Here is a 24,094-nt window from a genome sequence, read left to right on the forward strand (position 1 = left end):
ATGTAGTAGACACAACTCAACTAAATGTAGTAGACACAACTCAACTAAATGTAGTAGACACAACTCAACTAAATGTAGTAGACACAACTCAACTAAATGTAGTAGACACAACTCAACTAAATGTAGTAGACACAACTCAACTAAATGTAGTAGACACAACTTTATCTACATACTCCATTTCTCTCTCAGATGTGAAAAAATTGCTCATACATGTTCTAATATATACACTATGCACATTTAGTAGGCAAGACTAAACTAGAATTAGTATGGCACAACAACTAAATGTAGTCGGCACAACTTTATCCCCATACTTTATTTTCCTTTGTTTATCTGATGAGTTGTCTTGCTGTAGGGCAGTTATAAATGATTGGGTTCCAATGGCACAAAACCACGTCATGGAAACATTTATGAACCTTTGTTCCTAGTTAATCAGGGTATAAAAAACCAGTCCCTCTCCGCTCGTTCTTATATTTGCCTAAACTCCCTCTCTTTCCATGGGCATTCTTTTATTGGTTTGTTTTGCATGCATGGGGCATTATAACTTTGCATTCTTTCTCAAGGTCAGTTGCCTTGGGTGTCACGCAGAATATTTGCTTATTGGCCTTTTCAGGTCACTTTTATTATATTTACAGCAAATCATTTTTGATAAGGGATGTGAAAGACCTATACAACAGCATCATAAATGGGAGAGGCAAGGCTGAAATAAGGACAAAGGATAAACTGACTTTCTTTTTTATCTCGGACACGTTGATATTTTCGACTCTCTCTCTCTCTCTCTCTCTCTCCCTCTCTCTCCCTCTCTCTCTCCTCCCCCCTCTCTCTGCCAAGCCAAAGTGTGGGTAGGCTACTGCACGGAACTGGTTAGATTTACTCCAATAGCTTCTCTCGGTGTGGGCAGTGAGCGAGCTCTTGTTTCATAGAAGATAAGTAGCTCCCTGTTATCTCTCTAGCACTATAATCACTTAACAAAGACTCAGGCATTTGCACAAATTAAAACATCAATAATGCACAAGTGCTTTCCAGTTTCAGACGTAGAAATACCCCCCCCCCCCAAAAAAAAATGCATCCTAGCTCACCATCATTGGTCCTCCTGATGGATCAAAAGGTATCATAAACAACCCCTCCCCCTTAAAGTGGACCGTCCCCTTAATCTTTGCTTATAAATGTGGGGTCAACTTTAGAGATGGGACCAAAAAGATGGTTTGGGGGGGGTGTTGTTTTAGAGCGAATGCAAGTAAAGTGGTGGCGCTTCAGTGTAAACAGCCAACACCCTTGAGTGGCGTAGCATGGCGTCCTTCCATAAACAACACCACCGCTAAGTCGCCAACATTTATGATTTGTGGTCACAATGGGAATCGCAGCCATGGTTTTAAGTCCAAGTCTGCGTGTTTTGCCCTATCGTTAGACAGCTAAATCCGCCCAGGCCAACTCTTATTTACAGGACATGAAAACACCAAACAGTAAAAAACTGTATGATATGGCCATTTTTGGCTACAATGAGTTGTAGGATGGTAAAACAACTATGAGAAAGGGGGGGGGGGGTTAGGGTTAGAGCTGGTGGGTGGAGGAGTTATATGGGAAAAATACTTGGTGACACTAGCGAGTGGCTCTACAGAAAACCTTCAAAACATTATTCATAGATGATTAAAAAAAAACATTTTTACAACAAAAAAACGACATGCTTTATACATCCTAAATCATCACCTCAAGTTTGTCGTGGATGTGCATTAAACAGGATGTTTTGCATTGCTTATGAAAGGGTTACGTAGTCTCCTTTTGACTTGCTGGTGCTGTGACTGGCAGATTAGAGCGGGACTAGCCGCTACATGTCAATGTAAGCTCATGACCATCACTGTGTCCCAAATGGCACCCTATCCCTTAAATAGTGCACTACTTTTGACCAGAGCCCTATGGGCCCGGGTCAAAAGAAGTGCACCATAAAGGCCATAGGGTGCCATTTGGGACAGGGGACATCTCTGTTATAACAGGGACAGAGGACGATCTATCCCATACAGATGGCCTCAAGGACAATTACCAGTAATGATTGGTTGCTTGGTAAATGAGGGAAATTCTATTTGCCACTGCTCTTCGCTGATTGCGGACAACAAGCCTGAGAGACCTGATGATGAACACGCATGGGAGCCTTTAAACTTAAACGTTACTTCTGCATGTTTGTGGTGAGATTTGATATGAATACACACTGGAAAGGAGCATTTCCTCAAACTGAGGAGGCTCTCGTGCTCAGTAGTACAGTTCAAAAGTACTACATTCTAACTGTCATATTTGTAGGTTCTGTACAAAGGATCCGAGGGGCAGAATTACTGTTCAATAACAGGAACATTCATTTGGTACATGAATATGAAAATAAGAACACATGTGACTGGACTGAAAAGAAAGCTAAAACAGTTGTGAAACGTGTGTATTCTAGCCACTTCTAAATTATTTTAGGATCTGTATTCTAAACCTAAACGATTATCACAAGCGTTTCTTTCAATCCTTTTCAAGTCCTCCCTTTCCAGATGTCTGTATTGTCCCCTTCCTCTCGGTTCTCTCTCAGTTAGCCCAACAAACAATCCCCTTGTTAGCAAACTGTTAAGACAGCCACTCGGTACACAAATTGCGCTCGACCAAGCGAATTTGTTTTGCAAGGGTGACCTGTTTAATCATCTAATTTTCTTTGGCGGACATTTATTCATCTGGTTTCCACGGTTACGGAGAACATTAAGGGGCTCCAGTAATAAGGCTGGAGAGTCAAACAGGTAATAAAAAAATTAACGCCATTTTCCAGCAGCCGAGGACAGTCGGTGAAATGAATCAAGGGAGAGGGGAGAGAACAGAGGGAACGTGGGTGAGGGGCATGAGAGGGGGCCTCCAATATTGTTAAAACAATAAGCCCTTACTGGTTATGTTACTCTGAAGATCAGCTGGTACGGTTCTAGACATGACACTTTGGGCACAGAGCAGATGAGAAAGATAAAAGCTCCTTTTTTTATTGTCGTATCACTATTATGTATCAGGCCAATTAAAAAGTTACTATATGATAGTTATTAACTTTGCTTGTGTTTCTTATTTATTTTAATTTTTTTACTTTGGGAGTCATTGAGGCAATGTGCAGTTGTGGCAACTGCTGTGTGTCAATAACATGTGGGGGCGAAAACGTGACGTTTATGAGGCACGGTGAGAAATATTTCATAGTCTTCTCAAGTCGTATCATGTTGTCCAATAATGTCCTATTCACAGCTAGGGAATATCTAGCATTCGCTGTATGTTTTCCACATACAGCGACTAAGCTGAAGAGCTGTGTTACTGCTGATTGCCAAATAAGGTAATTGTGAGACGTCACAGTAAGACAGAAAAACAACCTACAAATGTAATCTCATTTTGAACTTCACACATAAGCTGCAGAAACTCCACAAACTGCTTTAAAGCATGAACAACTATCAAATAAACTTGTTTTCTTTTTAGGTGTATCTGCATTTCAGATGTTCAATTGGTGTCATATGAATTGCCTCATTTAGCCAGTATTGAGGTTTGTTTTAAACAAACGGAACAAATGTTCTCAACCAAACCTCTTCTTTTTTGTCTGGTTTAACCGAAACCATTTTAACACAGTGACAACACCTGTCCCCCATCCTTTTGCGGCAGAACAAAGCAAATCCAATTATTTCCTCACTTGCTGCCGCATTACTTGTGTGTGTGTGGACATCGTTCGTGGCCGGCTCCAGACTGACTGAGGTCTGGGAGTGAAGCAAAACTGATGGCAGACAACATGTCTCAGGAGAGGGAGGGGGAAAGATGTCAGATGACCTGGCCTCTCTCTCTCACAAGCACACATGACTATAGACGCAGCCTCACACACCATGCGCTCCCCTCATTAACCTGTACTGAGGCCAGAGCCCCCCCCCCCAAAGGATAGAACTTATGTCATACATAGAGTGAGAAATCCCCAAAAGGGGTCTCAGAAAAAAACAAGCATTAAAAAATAGAAAAAAAATGTTCTGGGCATAGGACTGCCAACTGTTCCGCTAACAGCCTCTTAACAGGTGTGGGCCCTAGAACCATGTAATCCGATCAAGTTACAGAGTAAAAAATAAAAAATAAATCAGGCAAACTGCAAACTCTTGAGCCCCCTGTTTTCTCTCTCTCTCTCTCTCTCTCTCTCTCTCTCTCTCTCTCTCTCTCTCTCTCTCTCTCTCTCTCTCTCTCTCTCTCTCTCTCTCTCTCTCTCTCTCTCTCTCTCTCTCTCTCTCTCTCTCTCTCTCTCTCTCTCTCTCTCTCTCTCTCTCTCTCTCTCTCTCTCTCTCTCAGAAATGACAAAATTGAACAGCTGTGCTTTAGATTTATCATGTACAGACAGTAATTATTGCTGGTGCTGCCTTCTACTGACCCAAGTGAATAGAATGTCAAAATAAAAAAACAGGACGAATCAGGGGAACCTGGGGTTGAGGGGTGGTGGGTTGGGGACGCGGTGAGCTGGGGACACGAGGTGCAGGGAGGGAGGGGACTGGGGGCGGTTGTCTGAAAGCCACCAGCGTCCTTGTTTGCAGTCAATTACCAAAGAGGACAGGGGTATTGGCTCTGGAGCTCGGCAGTGCAAACACGAAGGTGACAGACAAGAGACGTACATGTTTGTTTCTTTTTCTCTCTCTCTTTTCCCTATCAAAAAGTTATACTGAAATGGAAGGAGAGGACAAATTCAAGATGGCAAAGACAAATTCAAAACAACACCTCATAACCCTAACCCCACTGAAACTACAACTAAACTACAACTGATGTTACGGTAACATGACAAAATGTGATTTTACGACCACCCAAAGTGCTTTCTTTGTTGTCTCAACCCCGCTGACCCTTCCCCTGTATTTGTCCCAGAGATGAGAAGGTTGAGATACTCTCCAGAGAGATGAAATGCTGATAGTTTATCTATGCCAATCACTGTCCCTATCATTAAACAGTTAACCCAACGTTTCTGTCCCAGGTCCTCCATGCTACTCGCACACTGTCACATACCATACCCATCCTGGCCACCCTAACCTGCATAAGGGGTGGTTCACACCTTCGAGACCCCCCTGCCATATTTAAAAGGATTAGTCAACGTGTTTTGTGCCGGCTTAATCTCTCTTTCAGACGGGCCTAATAAGTGTGCTTCGATAAGCGAAGCATGCAAATTCATTCGAGGCCAGTGGAGCCTGTGCTTTTCAGACAAACGCAGCATAGTCTTTCACACTGCTAATTGTCTCCACATTTCTCCTCCTTTTCTCTCTTATATGGCATATCAACGAGCCCAGATGATTCTTCTCCCATACTTTGCATGAAATTATAATTTCATATGTAAAATTGTGAATGAAACGGCGCAGCATAAAAGCCATAGAGAGAAGCCTCTCTATTGACTCTGCACATGTGAATACATGACATTGCACATTGGGGCTTCAGATGAACAAGTTGAGATGATATCCTCCTCGTATTTTATTTCATGGGGTTATAGAAGATAATACAACTCAGCCTACACACAAATCTGAGAAATATAAAGATGTCGATTTATCAAATGTCATATTTTTTCAGGCAAATTCAACATATTTTGTAAACGTATGAGACACTCAAGACACAAAAGAAACATATTTTAAATTACACTTGTACTGAAATAATAGAATACAAAATAATAATAATAATATATTTTTTTTAAATCTAAACTTTTTTTTTTCTTTAGCTGGGACAAATAAGTTTTTTGTAATATTTGTTTTATTTTATTTTAAATTGCCCTGGTGGATTTGAGGATAATAAAGACATAACGAAGGCCTAAAGGTGCAACCTGTTTATTATTCTGGAGTACTTCCTCTCCGAGTATTAATAAGGCCATTACTCCAGATTGGTGACGGGGAGCTTTGAGGTTTTAATTAGGTGCTGGCCACTGCATGAGTGCACAGGAGTGAAGAAAGGGGGCGGCCATGCCACTTGCCCCTGCTCCTGGCCCATATCAAGTAGCCCCCCCTGAACGCTTTGCCTGCCTACTGCTGCCCGGGAGATGTATGGACGTCCATGTGCATCTGGACTTGATTTAAGCATTTGAGCGTTTGATCTCGGATGTTTCTCCCTGTCTGCTGGTACAAAAAAGGGGAGTTGGTGCGAATTGGGTATTAGGGGGGGACTAAGGTAATTATGGTGTAGGGTGGCTTGTGTCTGATGACGGGGGACATGCTCAGGCAGGACTCAGCTGTCCCTCTCTCTCTCTCTCTCTCTCGCTCTCTCTCTCTCTCTCTCTCTCTCTCTAGTGCCTGTGCTCCCTCTCCCTCTAGCTGTTCTAAAGCCTGGTATAACACACACAGCTTCACATAACATCAATCACACACTCACTCAGAGAGGACCATAAAACTACACAAACATATACATTGTGATTAACTATGACACTTTTTTTTTGTACTTTTTTTTTTACAATGCTCCAATAATTGTTCGTACATGTGTGTTTTGATTTGAAATGAAAATGAACGAATTGATATGAAAGTTACCTTTGTCAAAACTACAATGTGGAAATTAGTGAAACATTTAAATATATTTAGAAAATGTAATTGTGAACCAATTAAGTTGATAAATAGCCTAGTGAATATACGTCTTAAATTGTTCACAGTTTTGCATAACACTGTTGTTAAAAATGTACTGAAGTATGAACTTTTGTTGTGCTTGAAAATACAGAATTTCATTGTCATTTACAAACAGTCAGTCATCACAATGACATATTCCGATATATGTCAGTGATAAGAAAAGCACACCTTTATGTGTTGTTTTCAGCAAGATGTAAATAATATATTGGGAATTCTAATGTTTTGCCTCGGTTGACATGGCGATACTAATCACCTCATTGCTAAAATGCACTCTTGCCTGACAGGGCTCCACAGAATACCCAGAGTCCCCCAGAAGAAATCGGCATAAAAGGGGTTAAAGACAATGGCTTGCATTCCACCCCCCCTCCCCTCCAAACGTCGCCCTGCTAAATTTATTTCAAAACTCTGTTAATCTGTGGTACACAACATTCTCATTAGCATAACCCAGCCCCCTCATAAAAATTCCAGCTAGTTTAATTAAAAAATGTAAATTTACTGTCATCCGAGGAGCCGGAGAATCAGGACAGCAACAGCATTTTTTATTGCTTAAGACATCAAATTGATTCGGGTTATGGCTAAATTGTGATAAAAGGTTATGGAAGGCTGCAAGACCTCGGGTCTTGTTTTCCCCCATCATTTCACCCTTTTTTTTGTAGAGGGCCGTAAAAGGTGGAGAAAGGCCCACCAAGGGTTAATCAGATAACTCACTGAGGGAGAAGGCAATCGCTATTATGACTCATAAACAAGTAAAAAAAAAAAAACTTTCTGAGCTGAGTGAAAAGTTTGAAATTAGGGTGTGTCTGGGTGGATCGAGGGTTATACTTGTTTACTGGTAGTTTCAAAACTATAATTCAGGACAACCAAGGTAACATCGAGATAACAGCCAAGCCCTTAGGTCTGTTTGTGCGAGTTTGTCGGCAAAATGGTCTACAAGTTGATTGTCACTGAACGCCACACTTCAAAAGAATTGTATTATCAAGTATTGGCATCCTTTGCTTCTACCTCAAACATGTTATTTTAATGTTGAATGAAACTGTGTAGGACCCTCCAACATATAAGGACAGGTGCAGTAGAGAGAGAGAAAATGAATTCTTATTCGAAGGTAAGGTATCGAATATGATACAGGAAAAGGACATTGCTTAGTTAAAGCAAAAAGTACTTTAAATAAACGGTAGTAAAAATGCATAATTCAGTTAAGTTTATATGAATTGAAAGAGAAAAAATATATCAAACAATTTCATCAACCACATTTTCTCAGCAATGTTCTGTCATTTCTAGCCATACAAAAGGCTGCTTTCAAAATGATGAACAATCTTTCACCAAAATAGTGATTTCAGGAACTTATAAACAGGAATTTACTATGTTTATTGCTATCTTCAGTGTTTGTTTAAATTAATTACGTGAAACAGAAATAAGTTAGGTTACAGCCAATGTGAGTCCAGAATGACTCACAGAAAAGTAACACAGTCATATGTATCAATGGTAAAAATAATTAAATTACGCATAGGAAAAACACTCACACACTCAGATACAGAGAGAACAAAAACACACATGCGCAATAAACAAACACACAAACATACAGTACACAGCTATACGATGAGCCAAATTCGTGGATATTGAAGAATATGACGAGGCTTCATTTAATCTGTTAACTGACTTTAAAAGTATCCCAGATTAGAATAGCAAAGTCTAAGTAAGAAATGTATCAATAGGAATTTTTAAACAGGTTAGTCCAAAAAAAAGCATGGGGGAGAATGACACCATGAAATGCTACAGCACAAGCTGTGGTCGAGCAAATTCTGGATCAGATATTTCACGCCATATGAATATTGAACACTCCTAGAATATTTAAGACATACACATCATTTGATAAATCATTGTATATATGGTACTGTGTATGTGTATATATTCTGTGTTGTCTCCTGTTTTAGTTATGTATGCCTAAACTCAATTCAAAATGAATGGAGCAACCAAAGAAAGGGATAGCAGTTGTTGCTGTGCTCCCTTTACATGTGTGACAACATAAGGAACACAACAGTTTGTTTGATTTGTCCCCTTGGCAACAAGCCCTTAGGCCATTCAATACACCCGAATGCCATTTTTACATACCTACGAGGGTGAACCCAGTCTGTATTTCTACAGTATGGAGCGTATTCATCTACTCAAAAATCCTAAAACCAAATAAAGGAACCAAACATTATAAAAGAGAAAATGAAGTGAAAATGCCTTGCAGTGTGTTTGCTGGTTCACTTCAGAGCACAGATATACACTTTGACTCTTACAGGAGAAAATGAAACTGGCTCAGCTAACTTTTTTTCCCCACTTGAATGTGCTACACAGTGTTATGAGTACACTAATGTGTGCTCGTGAACTCAGAGATCATATTTTGATATTGCAACCACCATTGGGCACTGTCAAAGAGCTATAAATAAGGGTGTACACTCGGGTATATATCTACACAGCATGTGTAGTTTAATATTGGACAACTTCCCCCCTCTCGGTATATTTAGTCAGTGATAAAGGCACACCTTTAACTGTCAACTAATAAACATCTGACCAAGATAGTAGAGAAGAAGAAGAAGAGTACTCACCATATTCAGGGAAGTCGAAGTTAAATCCTCTCAGACATGTAACTTTCATAATATTACTAAACTCTGTTAGAAAATCATTAGAATGGTTGGTTGGTGAAGGGGGAAGCAGAGCGGAAAAGTAACTAGATAAAAAGGCTTCCTTCAATCATGCACTAAACTCCTTGACATGTAATCTGTCAATAGTTTGTTGCTGAGATAATGCCGGCTGCCACGAGTGAATTTGATTGGCAGCTGGGGTCTGGCCCCTCCTCTCTGTAGTTTGATGGGTGGGTGGGTGAAAGAATATAGAGCCTTCCCCTTGCTTGCTTGCTTGCTCCCTCTCGTGCGCTCGCTCTCTCCCTCTGGTTCGCTCCCATACACACACACACCAAGCTGTTGGTGATGTTGTCTGAATAGGCTAGGAAATTACGGCAGAGCAGGAAGCCGAGCAGTTTTTTTCCTCCCCTCAGTGGGCTGGCCCTTTCCATCTTTGTGGTCTACTAGCCTTTCAACTCTCTTGGGGTGGAGCCTTGCCTGGCTCTATTCAAATGAGGAAGGCAGCAACATTAAAAAGAGGTTTAGGGGGAAATAATGGTTCATATAGAATATTACACACTTTTAGGATATTGCTCAGAAACTTGACTTTTTATGGTTTTCAAAGGTAGACTAAGATTATTATTTTTTTAAACATTTTATCAGTTAATTTTATTGATATTATTCAGGTTGTAGTACTATAATAAACCAATGTTTTGCATGATACCTATATATTTTATGGTATAACAATTAAAAAGTGGAATTTGTGGAAAAATAAAATGTGCATTGCAACTGGGGATTATGAACACAACATTTCTTGAAGACTGTTAGAAATATATCACATTGACTGAAGTCCCTTACGGGAAGAAAACAAGAGTACTGACCAGATTCACATATGTTATGAAACTTTATCTAGCACTGTTGGTTTAGAAATGTACAGGTACATTCAATAGTTCTCCCAACCACCCCAACAAACAAAAGTGCCTCTTTTTCAGCAGTCTTTCTTTAATTCATTCTCGTTCTCTCTCTCTTTTCTCTCACTCTTATTTTTTCTTTCTTTTCATTCTCTCTTTCATTCTCTCTCCCTCTCACCTTTCTCACTCTCTCTACCTCTTTCCTTCCCTACATCTGATAAGCTATCAGTTTTCATTGTAATTTCAGGTGAAATTATAAACGACAGCCGTTACCAGGTGACAATCAATACTTTATAAGACAAACCCCTAGCTTATTTGCCTGGCAGTTTCTTCCGCAGTGGCATGCAAAGTTTGCCTCTGGACATTCTGAACATAATGTTCAATATTACCAGTGTATTATATAAAATATTCACATGTCATACACATAGTATAAGATCATTCAAACTTACTAGAAATGAACCAAGGCAACATTGAGACATTAGTGTGGTTTCTGACAGAAACAAATTCAATGACGAATAAGTAACAACAATTTTTATAACAAAGAAAGCGTTTGAAAGAATAACACTAGCGTTCAATGTTTTTGAAAAAGGGGAAATATACTTGTCTATGGTTATAAAAAAAACATAATTCTATGATATGAGTCAAGGCTTCAGTTCCTGATTGCTGGCAGCAAAGTCCAAAGTGTGTACATAAAACAGGTTTTGGTTGATTCTGTAATTACGATGAGTCATCCTAGTAAATAATGGAAAAATGTCTCCTCCTTAATACAGCACTTAAAGGGGAAAATGTCCTTACAAGGAATCGAATCAAAGGCCTACACCCTGATCCTGCCATTAAAATACATTCACTACCTTAGGTAAACACTAAATCCACAGCAATTTTAGAGTAGACATTAGATAAAAATTCATTGACTAATATTGTTTTAGGTGAAGCTGAACTGCAACCACAAGCAACATGTTTTCAGGTTTCTAAGGGTCTTCAGTGAATTTCTTTCTCAGAACGGCCTAATGGTACAGGAAAAAGATTATGGCATATGAATGTATAGTATACCAATTGATTTCTTTTGAGGATTAACTGGAGTTGGTGAGATGTGATCTTCATGTGGAGCATTAGCAAAGCAAACTTTGGTCTAAAGCTTAGCAATACTGCTTAATTAATGTGAATATACTTGCTTACGACCAGTTATAAGTGATATGCTGTGTATACAAGTAGAGGCTATATATGTGTAACACTGTTTAAACAATGTAGAGAGGGTAAGTAGAATAACTTTCTATGAACAACCTGTGTGATGCATTTTGAATGCATTATAAGCATGCATATATTTACATAGGACTATAATAAGGAGCCATGAGCTGTTATGAATGCCAATAGCAAGCATGACTTGTTACAGCAACTCATTATCATAGATTGCGAAATAGACACAAATAATTTTTGGGAAATGTTTTAATGTACAGTACAAGATTTTGTATACAGTGCATTTCAATCACATCGTTAATTAGGAACTTTGCAACTACATTCTAACTACTTAGCTAGCATGTTAGCTAACCCTAACCTTAACCCTTTAACTACTTAACTAGCACGTTAACTAACCCTAACCCTAATCTCTAACCCTAACCCCTTAGCCACGTTAGCCACCTAGCTAATGTTAGCCACAACAAATTGGAATTTGTACGAAAATTGTGTAATGTACAAAAATGCATTATGAAGAAAATTGTGTAACACGAATTTTGAATAAGTAATTTTCACAATAAGCTGTGATAACTACAATGAACAAAAAAGTTTCTGGATATTGGCAGGAACTGTCGTACACGTTGATCCAGAGCATCCCAAACATTCTCAATGGGCTGACATGTCTGGTGAGTATGCAGGCCATGGAAGAACTAGGATATTTTCAATTTGCAGGAATTGTGTACAGATCCTTGTGACATGGGGCCATGCATTATCATGCTGAAACATGAGGTGATGGCGGCGAATGAATGGCCCGACAATAGGCCTCAGGATCTCATCACGGTATCTCTGTGTATTCAAATTGCCATCGATAAAATGAAATTGTGTCATTGTCCGAAGCTTATGCCTGCCCATACCATAATCCCACCACCACCACGGGGCACTCTGTTCACAATGTTGACATCAACAAACCGCTCGCCCACACGACACCATGTCATCTGCCCGATACAGCTGAAACCGGGTTTCATTCGTGAAGAGCACACTTCTCCAGCGTGCCATTGGCCATCGAAGGTGAGCATTTGCCCACTGAAGTCAGTAACGACGTCAAACTGCAGTCAGGTCAACGAGGACGACGAGCACGCAGATGAGCTTCCCTGAGATTGTTTCTGACAGTTTGGGCAAAAATTATTAGGTTGTGCAAACCCACAGTTTTATCAGCTGTCCGGAAGGCTGGTCTCAGACTGGAGGTTAAGACACCAAATGTGGAGGTCCTGGGCTGGCGTGGTTACACGTGGTCTGTGGTTGTGAGGTCGGTTGGATGTACTGCCAAATTGTTGTGGTAGAGAAATGAACATTCAATTATCTGGCAACAACTCTGGTGGACATTCCTGCAGTCAGCATGCCAATTGCAAGCTACCTCAAAACTTGAGTCATCTGTGGCATTGTGTTGTGTGACAAAACGTCACATTTTAGAGCGGCCTTTTATTGTCCCCAGCACAAGGTACACCTGTGTAATGATCATGCAGTTTAATCAGCTTCTTGATAAGCCACACCTGTCAGGTGGATGGATTATCTTGGCAAAGGAGAAAGGCTCACTAACAGGGATATGTGCACAAAATTTGAGGGAAATAAGCATTTTGCATATGGACATTTTTTGGGATCTTTTATTTCAGCTCACGAAACATGGGAAAACATGATTTGGTAAATCTGATAAGCCTACTGTATTATTTTACAGGTTTGTTTATTTCTTGTTTATTTTGTCATTTCTATCACAGTATTTTTCTCTCTGTTTATCCATCAGGACTCTTGTGTTTGCTAACATTTTATCTTAACCATTTTTTCTTTACGTGTTGCATTTATATTTTTGTTCAGTATAGTTGGTTACAGAGTGTAGGCACTTTCTATGAACTAGTGATGTGTAGTTTGTGAAGCATTCATTCTTCTTGAACAACTCTTTTTACTGACTCGAGAGAGTCAGTTTTTTGAGTGACTAGTACATTTGTAGTTCATTTGACCAGCTGGCCACAATGAATTCTACACAGCAGGATTAATACATGCTCGTCCGGAGACGTGCTCCAAACAACAACTGTTTGTCATATACAGTATGCGTGCAGGCAAAATAGATCACGTTGCACGCAGCATAGAGAAGAAAAATACATGTTTAGAGCTGTTAATTGATCGGATGGTGCAAGAATGAATACAATCAATTGATAACTGAATGTTATGATGGACAATGCTTTTGTAAAAGCAAAACATACACAGCCTCTGCTCAACAAACTCAAACTTGAAAAGGAATCATTTGGGGTGCTGCAATTCGTGAACGATTTTGTGCTTTATCACCCTCACAGCAGTCAAGCAATGCATTCCACCAAGAGTCGTTTACGATCTAGTCCGGTTGCGGCCACAACTAGACATTGTTTCAAATGTACCAAGAAATAATCGTATTCATATGCCTAGCAATCACCAAATGTAGATTGTTTAAAGCCCACTTTAACAAGTCTCAGTCACAAATGACAGCTTCAATAAGCTCCTTATAGTGAACGACATATGAACGAGAGGCTTGTAGAATCATGAATATTTTGAGTTTTCAGTTCATTGTGCTCTCTTGCATTACTGACTCAAATGAACGAAATCAGTAGAAAGTTGAGTTATTTTGACTGAACAAGTTGAAAAGATCAGAGTCAGTAAAAAGAGCCGAACTTCCCATCACTACTTTGAACAACCTGTGTGTGATGCATTATCATTATAACTGTATTATAAGCATTTCTAAATGTACTTAGGGTGGACTATAATAAGGAGCGATTAGTGGTTATGAATGGCAAGTTTGATAATGCAAATTTATACATGCATAAATCTCCTGTGTGTCTATTTCATTCTGAATGGATTTATAGCCATTATGTAAAGGATATAAATAACATTGAGCAGCTATGAATGCTTATAACAAGTCATATAATGCACTATGGGAAATTATAGGTACATGTATAACTTGTTCAATCTGTAGTTAAGGCAGGCCTAAGACCCAAATTCCCCACTCATAACAATAACAGTAAAGTAAACTACAGTACCAATGATTTATGCAATTTCAAGACAGTCCCACATTGAACTTAGAGCCGTGCAACAAAAATGAATTGTCCAGTACAGTGCATTGCCTCACACATTGCCTCAGAATTCGAAAATATCCTGACATCATCATCTGTTTACAGAGCACGGGTGGTTATAATGCTGATTGATATTCGAGCATAAATCTGTCTGACTTTTGTATTTTGAATTTTATTTAACCTTTATTTAACTAGGCAAGACATTTAAGAACAAAATCTCATTTACAATGACCGCCTACCCCGGTTTCCCCTAACCCGGACGACGCTGGGCCAATTGTGCGCCGCCCTATAGGACTCCTGATCACAGGCCGGTTGTGATACAGCCCGGGATCGAACCAGCACTGAGATGGAGTGCCTTAGACCGCTGCGCCACTCGGGAGCCCCCCGACTGGTGCAGCACATACAAATAACACAACAAGCATTAACTGGACATGGGATTGAAACAACACATTCTACCTTGTACTGTGAAGTGCAGCAGTTCTGTAATGTAAAAAAAAAGTTAAACCCTGCAAAAGGGAGGATGGGCATTGCAGGCACTTGGGACTCTAGCTGCCATATTTGGGCGCGATACCATTATTTTTCAATAAGAACTGAGGGGGCCGTTCGTTTGATGTGGTCTCCGAGTATTGTATGGGGCATGCTGGAGAGTGTTGAGGATGAGGTGTGGTGGTAGGGAGGGGTGTGTGGGGGTGTGACATGGCAGGGGAACATCAGTCAAAGGGCCGCTGCGCCAGACGTTTGGTCGCCCCTGACTGCGCACTCCAGGAGGGGCTGGTCTGGTGCAGGGCCCACTCGCAGGCCTCCATTCCACTAGGACAAAAGCCAGGGCCCAGTTGAAAGATGTGAATTCAGGGGCTTTTGTGCCCAAAGCTCAGGGACATGCCGAGTGAGAAATCTGACCTTTGCCGAGAGTTAGATTGTGTTTTTGAACCCCTCTTGCTGTCTCTGGCAGTTCAGGGCAAAGAGTGAGTGAGCTAATGTGAGGAGGGGGGAGTGTGTGTGTGTGTGGGGGGGGGTAGACTGTGCTAAGAGGTTGGCTAGTGGAGGATACATGGCCAAGGGTATGGGCGGAAGGTGTTGGTTACAGAGGGATGGTGTCCTTAACTTTTTTCCCAGAGTAAGACAAATTCGAAGAGTTTGTGTTTTTTAACGGATAATCAAGGATTGTTTATTCTGACACTCACTGTCACAAGTTTATAAAATTGGCAGGAAATTGAATGTGCCAAAGCTCAATTCAGGCTTCAAGCGGGCTTTGACAAAAGCATTTGCCCTTGTGTTGTTCTAGGGAGTCTGTGATGTTGGATATTATTCCCTCTCACGTCTGTTTATATAGCATTATATATTTATTTTTGCGCAGAGAAGGTGCTGAATATTAAACTTTGGCATACCTAGCATACTGGTGACGGCTATGCGCCAAAGTCTTAATGATCAACATCTTGATGATATGTGTCACTAATTTATGTGGATTTGGCCTTCATAATTATGATTGAGTATTGATATTCATTTGATATGGTAAATCCTTGTCTGGATATATTAAAATGTCCCCTTTCACAAGCTGGTATGAGGTACTGTATGTTTGTCAGCATAAGATATTTTGTCTTGTATAATACAGTGCTAAATGATATTACTGAGAGCAGAGATTATGTGGATAAAATGTGTTTTACTGTCAATACATTTTTCAAAACAGTGCTTTCATCCCCTGCCTTTAATCATCATATCTTCCGCAGTTCTGTCCCGGATGCAGACATCCATAATGCAATCTTCCTAATTTTGATCCCTCGCAATCTGGTTTTTAAAAGGGAAGGAAAAAAGGGAAGGGAAAAAAAGGGACATATTTCTGAAGGCTCGGTCCATAATCATTTTAGACAGATAGCCTTTCCCATCGCAGATGAGCAAATATTTGTAAACCAGCTATCTAATGGAAAATTAGAGCGAAATTCATGACGGAGAAATCCGATTATCCGTAATTCTATTATGCCATTTTAGCCCACACAGCATATTTTTGTAGAGTTTTTTCCATAAATACCTATGCCAGGGGTCCTGCTAATCAAATAAAATTGAAATTCATCTTCCCATTAAATTCAATTAGCCGCAATTTCTAAAGCCTAACAAAGATTTTAATTACTAAATTATAAAATTCTCCCAAGCCAAATTGGGGAGAGAAAAAGTGCATCCCTCGCATTCGAAAAACAAACCCACAGAAGGAAATTGCTGATCAAAAAAAGATATCCAGGGGAAAATAAAATTAGGGGAAGAGCGCTGGGGCCCTTGTTCAGCGAGTCTGGGGTGGAGAGTGACGTGTGCCAAACTCGAAGCTCCTGGGCCGAAGGAAATGAACTTAGTCGAGGTGCTCTCTGTCTCTAAATGTCTGCCCTCTGAGTTATTACGCCGTAATTTACTAATTGACACCTTAATTTCATTTATGGGGCTCCTGCACTCATAAGGCAACATCTGGGTGGGCCAGTGGTCTTAAAGCAGAAGCAGGGAGCCTGCAGCCGCATCAGTGATACAGGTAGACCTTAGGCCTGTAAGGTCCTTTCTCTCTCACCGGTAGCAGATGCCGATTATGGATTTGATAATGGACAGGGCTTAAGGAACACTGTCCTCATATGTTTAAATCCCCTGATTCATCGCGATGGGAATAACGCTTCATCTGTGGCCACGCAAGAAGACCTTTCACTGGCCATAGAGCTGACCCCCTTGAAGCTCAAGTAGATCATTTTTGTCGGGAAAACTTCCTTTCAAAGGCATTCACTGACCAATGGAAATGTTCAGTATGCAGAGAGTAGTCTACATCCAGAGATGAAAGAGATCATGCAAGTAGGTTGTGTTTAAGTAAATTAAAACTTTTTGTCAAATACGCATAGAATAGGACAAACTAGGAATTACGGCAGAGCAAATTCATGATGATAATAAGGACAGCACCAGCTATGGTCTCAGGTCACCACTAGGCCCATTTCCCAGCCACCCCTTTCTCCTTCACCAATGGGCGGCTAAAACAACAGCTCAGCATGCCCTGCAAACACTACAAAGCTCTGTCTGAAAAGACACCTGCTGCTGTTATTCACTTTAAGGCTCTTTAATGGCTGACTTTGTTTGTTTAAAAGGCCCAAAAGAGAAAGACAACCTTCAGACTGGATTGGGCGGTGATGTATTAGATAAATACGACTTCTAATTGTTTAGAAACAAATGTCTAGTTTCAGAGAGGTACAGAGGGGTTCGCTCCTTTTGAAGAGGTCTGTCTGGCGTGGCTCGCAGGCAGCCAAACGCTCGAAGTGGATCTGTAAATATGACCAAACTGAAACTTTAATCTGCTTTTTCCATACTCAAGCTGGCCGGGTATTAGAGATAATCTTTTATGTGTGTCATATGGTCGGAGATATGGATGGAGCTAATTTTTTTGAGACAAATCTGATATTTGTCAACCGGTTGAAAAAAACCTGGGGATTTTCCTCCTAATCCTCCCTCGATGTGAAGGCGCGTTAACAGCGAAATGCAGATGGTGTTCTGTGCCCAGCACTGAGAGCAGTGCATACGGGAAGGCGCAGGCTAGCCTCACCAGGGCTCAACGCAAACCTGCGGATAGCTAACGCCCCAAACGTAATTAACGAGCCATTTGTGAAGCGCTAGCCGGTCCGGGTGTTTTCTCTAGTAACAACTTTTCAAAATACACTTCTTTGTTGTTGCTCCTCTTTGTTTTTTCGCCTTTCCAACACAACATCCTTAGTTCTGGGCTGTGCTCATCAAATATTCAGTTTCAAGTCTTCAATTCGAATAAGGTAAAGAAAACAAATTATAAATAAAATGGTGGCATAAATCTTTTAGGATCCTAATTCTAACCTCCCCTTGGAGTGTTTTTGTCTTGATTTTGTCACATGAAGCACTTTTGCTTTCCGTTCCCACTGTTAGGCGTGGTTCAGTTGACACTGGTAGAAAAGCCCTTTCTTCAGTTGCTTTCTTGTTTTGGCACACTGTGCTTTTGTGGTGTGTCAATTCTTTTAAACACAATTATAATTTGGGTAACTCTTGGTTTTCTTTACGAGAGACGTAAAAACAACTTTAGTTTATGTTTTTTTTTTGACCCATGGGGTTGAATATCAACCCAGGGGCAAGTCGCCTCTAATACCCTGCTCACTATGGAGCTAAAACCGATCATTAGACACATTTCTTCTCAAAGACGTCATGACAAATGGAGCAAAGCTGCTAATCGAATATTTCAGAAGATAGCTGCTCTGGGCACTTTAGCACCAGAATGCAAGATGGCAGAATGCTATGAATACATTCCTCATCTGCTTTGGAGGTCTTGACTACATTCAACATTCTATTGATAGTTATCCCAGGTTTTCACATACACTAGGTCATGTACTTTATGCACTGTATATGACTGAGTTCTAGCTTCCCCGTCCTAGCTTCAACAAGCCATCCGTTTCTAAGAAGGTACCAAACACATGACAAGAACAGGAAAGACCAGTATTCTAAATGAAAAGGAGGCCTCTGTGAGTCTGTAAAATGGCACTGTTAACATGGCAGCTCAGCTTTTTAAGAGGTAATATACTTCCTACCCGCAGGCGAGCGTCCTTCTAAACCAACTATTAAATATGTAATGCGACTGAAGCAGACACTGAGGGACAGACCGTAACGTGACTGAAGCAGACAGTGAGGGACAGACCAGATTAATGTCAGGGCTTACAGACAGACAGAGACTATTACCTCTCAGCATAGAGAGGGGACTAACACAGCTCCATAAAACAGTAAGATACTCACAGTTCTTTACCTTAACCTGTGTTTAATAAGACTTATTTGACTTAATTCCACTCACTTTGACCTGACCTTCTCTATTCCTACTTTTAAATGGTTTTCATGGTAGGATTTGCTATTTAAGTTGTATTATTGGGAATACTCTCGTTGTAAAATTACATTCTCATCTAAATTGGGGCAGTTAACATGTGCTCCTAACTCAAGATAAACCAGGGTCATTGACCATTTATTCAATCAACAGACAAGGATTGTATCATCCTGGAGCCTGTCTCTCTTATCTGGTCAACTGCAGCTCTTTAACTTCCTTGTTGTCTGCGTCCCTAACGGCACCCTATTCCCTAAGTAGTGCACTGTATAGAGAACAGAGTGCAATTTGGGACATAACTGTTGCCTTCACAAAAGAGAATATAAAACCCAAAATGGACTAATAAAGCTTCAATAAAGGCTCAAATATGTTATAGCGTTGACCCACAGCACACCAAGCGGGGATTCTGCACACTGCTTATTTGGAACACTCTTACTTGTATTAGAGTGAAAGTGATATGTTATCCTCTAACGATGGGGCGGTTTCGCCATGCTTATTTACTTTCACGGAATTCCTTCTGTTTTCGACTAATTGATATTGACATTAAGAATGGGTCAACATTGAAGCGTAAAAGGCAAAGAGGCCTATTAGGTCTTATCTACTGTGTGGGCATTTGTTTTGCGCAAGGCAGGCTTGACATCTATTGATTAGCTCATCCCGATAAAAAAGTTGACATTATAAGCACTATGAAATTCAGCATTTTTTTTAACCTTCAGAGATGCTTTACATTCGTCTGTGAAATAAATAAATAAACCCACGACCAGGTGGGGGGGTAAAAATCGCTAAAGCTCTTTTGGTGTAATTGGCTGAATAGCAAGGGCAGCAGAAAATGTCCAGGCAGGCGACAGTGTGAAGGGGACTCGGTCACAGCGCAAAACTAACCCCTCAGCAGCGACGAGAGAGCTAGACGAACGAGGGGGCAAGCAAGCATACAGCAAGGGCCTGGCACATCTTAACTAGTGCAAGCTGCTCACTCGCCCTCTCTCTCACTCACTCGCTCGCTTCGGGGTAAGCTCCAGATCGGGGGTCCATTTCTAGACAAGTTAAGTAAATAACACGAGCCAGGCTGCAGACGACAGCAACAAGGAAAGATAAATCCCCCAAAGTCACAGCGGTGGCACTCCACTAAATCCAATCAAACTGAGGAGAGGGAGAGGGGGGAGGAGAGAGACAGAGGGAAGGAGGGAGAGAGAGAGATATCCTCTTTACTGCCTGTGTGTGTCCAACAGCATTGGTAGAATAACACCTCATTCAGTCTTTAGCCCTCCTCAAAGGACAGGCAGGGATAACACTTATAACCCTGTGGCTTTATCTCTCCTGCAGATTTTCCATAAAATGCCGAGCCAGGGAGCCGGGGCCATGTGACTGCCATGTAGGTCAGGGCAGATGGGGGGTAGAGAGGGAGGGAAGGAGGGAGGGAGATGGAGAGAGCAAGAGAGAGGGGGAGGACGGGAGTTTTTCGATGGAACTGTTGAAAATAGCAGGCCGTAACCAGATTAGATCAATAAGGATTGTTTCTATATCTGTCTGTGAATAGGACAGAGAGAGAGAAAGAGACAGAGAGAGAAAGAGACAGAGAGAGACAGAGACAGAGAGAGACAGAGAGCTAATGTCAGAGGGAAAGAAGAAAATGAGAGAGGACGAGAGTGACAACCAAAGTGTCAGTTTCAGGCCTTAACGCAGGGGTGTCAAACTCATTCCACAGAGAGCTTAGTTAAAAACCAGACTGCTGGTTTTTGGTCCTAACTTTCAGTTAAGACCTAGACAACCAGGTGAGGGAAGTTCCTTACTAACCAGTGACATTAATTCATCAATCAAGTACAAGGGAGGAGCGAAAACCTGCAGACATCGGCCGTCCGTGGAATGAGTTTGACACATGTGCCTTAACGCAACAAGTTCCAGGGTAGGGAAATGATTGGGAGGGACCATTTTCAAGCCAGCTCCATTTGCAATGCGCTAGCTATATTTACCAAACATGTACTGGACATGCAGAATCATCCCTTACATTGGTTTACCACCGGATAACTGGAGTCCTATAGGCTTTTGGTCAAAAGTAGTGCACTAAGTAGGGAATAGGGTGCCAGTTGGGAAGCTTGAACTTGGTGTACACTGATAAGTGACAGCTGGCTAAGTCACAGGAGCCAAGAAACAGGACACCGATTGCCAGTCGCGTAAATAAATGTCAAAAATCCCAGCTCCCAGCTCTGCCGGCACCCAAATCTAGGGCTGAAACTGAGACCCTGAGAGAGAGATGTCTTTAGCAGCAGTTCTAGGGTACAGTATGTAGCCACAGAACTCAGAATCCCCTGCTGAGGCATGTTTGACACGATGGCTGCGTCCACGAAAGCCAATCCACTGCAGCTTCGTTTGACGCAATTTCTCAGAGGATAACAGATATTAATGTCGAAAGTGCCTGTCGTCCTACCAAGACTCTAGTAATGAAGTAGGATCCTCTAATGTACTCACTACGTAGACTTTCAAAAGTAGATATTTTACTAAGCCCTGTCTGGTAACCCATCACACAGCCAAACAAACTGCATGCAGCTGGGTCCTGAAAGGCCCCTACATATGCACTAAATTGACAACTTTAGGTCTATGGTGATGATGGTCCTGGATGTGTTGTGTGGTTTGTTCATCTGGCCGTGAATAATCTGTGAGGACACTGGCCACTTCTCTTTTGAGACAGGTAAACAGAGCTTGACCTTGTGTCAAGCGTTTTCATCCTCATCGTATCGACTACCTAGTATGCCTTGAGACTTCACTTGCTTACATTGAAGCATATATTGATCAAATGGTTGATCATCGTCCATGACATTCAGAGAATTACGAGGATATGTCAATATTCGGCAACTCAATGGGCGCTTTCATTTAACTAATGGGTGCATTCATTTTTAAGGCCTTTAGTTTCCATATGCCTAGGGCAAACCGTTTCCCCAGTGGAATATCAGCGAAGCTTGATGGAATACAAAAGATGGACAGGGTGAGGGCTTTGCGTCATTCACTGACCTTGACCTATCTTTTGACCCACTCAATCACACCATTCTGTTTTGATCAATAAGGGACAGGTGATGTGCCAAACGCTAGGCCTAAAAGGTGAAATTTCTATATTTGAAAAAAATATATCTTTTTTTTTTTTTTTTACATAAGGCCTCCTGAGCACTAGAGGACATGATATGTTTGAATAACTAACCAGACAACATCAAACCAAAACACTCCATCCCAGTTTAAAACAATTATTGATCAAAAAACAGCATCTGTCTGTACATAAAGGCCTCTTTCAATTGATTTTTTTTCTTTCCCTGGCTGAAAAATATATATAATAGAGTTGATATGAATTAAGGAGTGTTTTGCTTCAATTCATCTAAGCAGACCCAGACAATAGATGTTGTTGCTAGGGAAACATGATAACACAGATTCTATCTGTTGCTTAACAATCAATTACTTGAATGCCTTTATACTGGTGTTTACAGTGAAACACAAAAGAGACTGTTAAAAAAGCCAGGTGGCTTTAGTGTAGGACAGCGCCATATACAGACAGCCTCTTTTGTCAGGTTCGGAAATTCAACAACCCTGCAATCCAACAAGCATTGCAAATATGCACAGGGTTTTTGTTGAAAAGACCATTTTTATTCCACCAATAAAGGCCCAAACAAAGCTGGGACTTTTATCCTTGCTAATCCAAACCCACTGCCTGGTGTTTGCTAGAACTCCTACGTTTTTGTTGTTGCTGTGGCTATATTGAGCATGTTGTTGAATTCTGCTCAGTACACTACGTTTGGGATCTCCAACTTATTTCATGTGGTTGCGGTGTAGCTATTATTGTGCTGCAATGAACTTGTGACCGATCAGGTGTCACTTAAAACTGGCACAGTTGGTCGTCATGTTTTTTTTTTACAAACGTCCACTGCCTCTAATAGTTAGGCATACTTAGGCTCAAGGTTGATCTGTGTAATTTCCGTGACACTTCCATTTAAGCTCAATGACATTACTGACATTAAGCTTCATAAGGCGGTCATAAGAACGGCATCATGATTATGCTTATGACCTATGACGTTAACACTTATGAAGCATGACATTATAAACATCTGATTTAGTTGTGCTTCTAACCATTGTATGCATCTTTACAAGAGTGTAAGTGCTGAAGGCATGAGAAGTATATGGTCGAACCGTAACGACCTACAGCTTTTGTTCTTATGACAGATTTGTGTAGGCTTTTTGTCTGTAGGCTTTGAGTTAAGTGTTTAATTGGTGACACTTTATTTGAAGGGTACCAGCATGAGGACTTCATAACACATTCATAACCCATTAATAAGAAGTGCATAATAATGTAATACCTGCTTATGTCAATGTCATGTATTTGTTATGTCACAGTAGTGCCTACTGCAATGATACATTTGTATTTTAGACATGCATTTTACATTACATTTTTGTCATTTAGCAGACACTCTTATCCAGAGCAACTTACAGTAGTGAATGCATACATTTTTTTTTTGTACTGGCCCCCCGTGGGAATCGAACCCACAACCCTGGCGTTGCACACACCATGCTGGCGTTGCAAACACCATGCTCTACCAACTGAGCCACAGTACATGCGTATTGCTTATGTGTTACGTATGGGTTATGAATGTGTGGATACTCTTCATGTAAAGTGTTCCCTTTCTGTTTCTGTCAGACATGCCCTAGAGAAAACCCAGACATGAGGGTATCCAGTATGACACAAATTGACTGAAACATGCAACAGAACAACTATTGTTGGACCAACAGTGTTTGTGACATCATGCCGTAGGGTTACAGGACAACACTCAAGAAACGTTACAAATATTTCTGACTCCTGCAAAGAGTATTTTTAAAAGCAGGCAAATCCATGTACATGCCC

The 24,094-nt window shown here is 40.9% G+C and overlaps 1 protein-coding gene across 2 annotated transcripts in view; it reads right to left on the minus strand.

Moving 5' to 3' along the window:
- The window catches only part of casz1 (castor zinc finger 1), a 264,622-nt gene that overhangs the window by 83,234 nt on the left and 157,294 nt on the right, over positions 1 to 24,094 (minus strand). The window contains exon 1 of one of the 2 annotated variants that reach the window (XM_082962091.1): positions 9,185 to 9,587. The exons of the other annotated variant lie outside the window; for it this stretch is intronic. Within the exon in view, the coding sequence (XP_082818217.1) occupies positions 9,185 to 9,233 (49 nt within the window). The 5' untranslated portion in view covers positions 9,234 to 9,587. Of the gene's footprint in view, positions 1 to 9,184; positions 9,588 to 24,094 lie in introns of those variants that run through there. 2 annotated transcript variants of the gene reach the window in all.

Source organism: Salmo salar, chromosome 15 (assembly GCF_965601325.2).
Source record: "Salmo salar chromosome 15, fSalSal1, whole genome shotgun sequence".
NCBI lineage: Eukaryota > Metazoa > Chordata > Actinopteri > Salmoniformes > Salmonidae > Salmo > Salmo salar.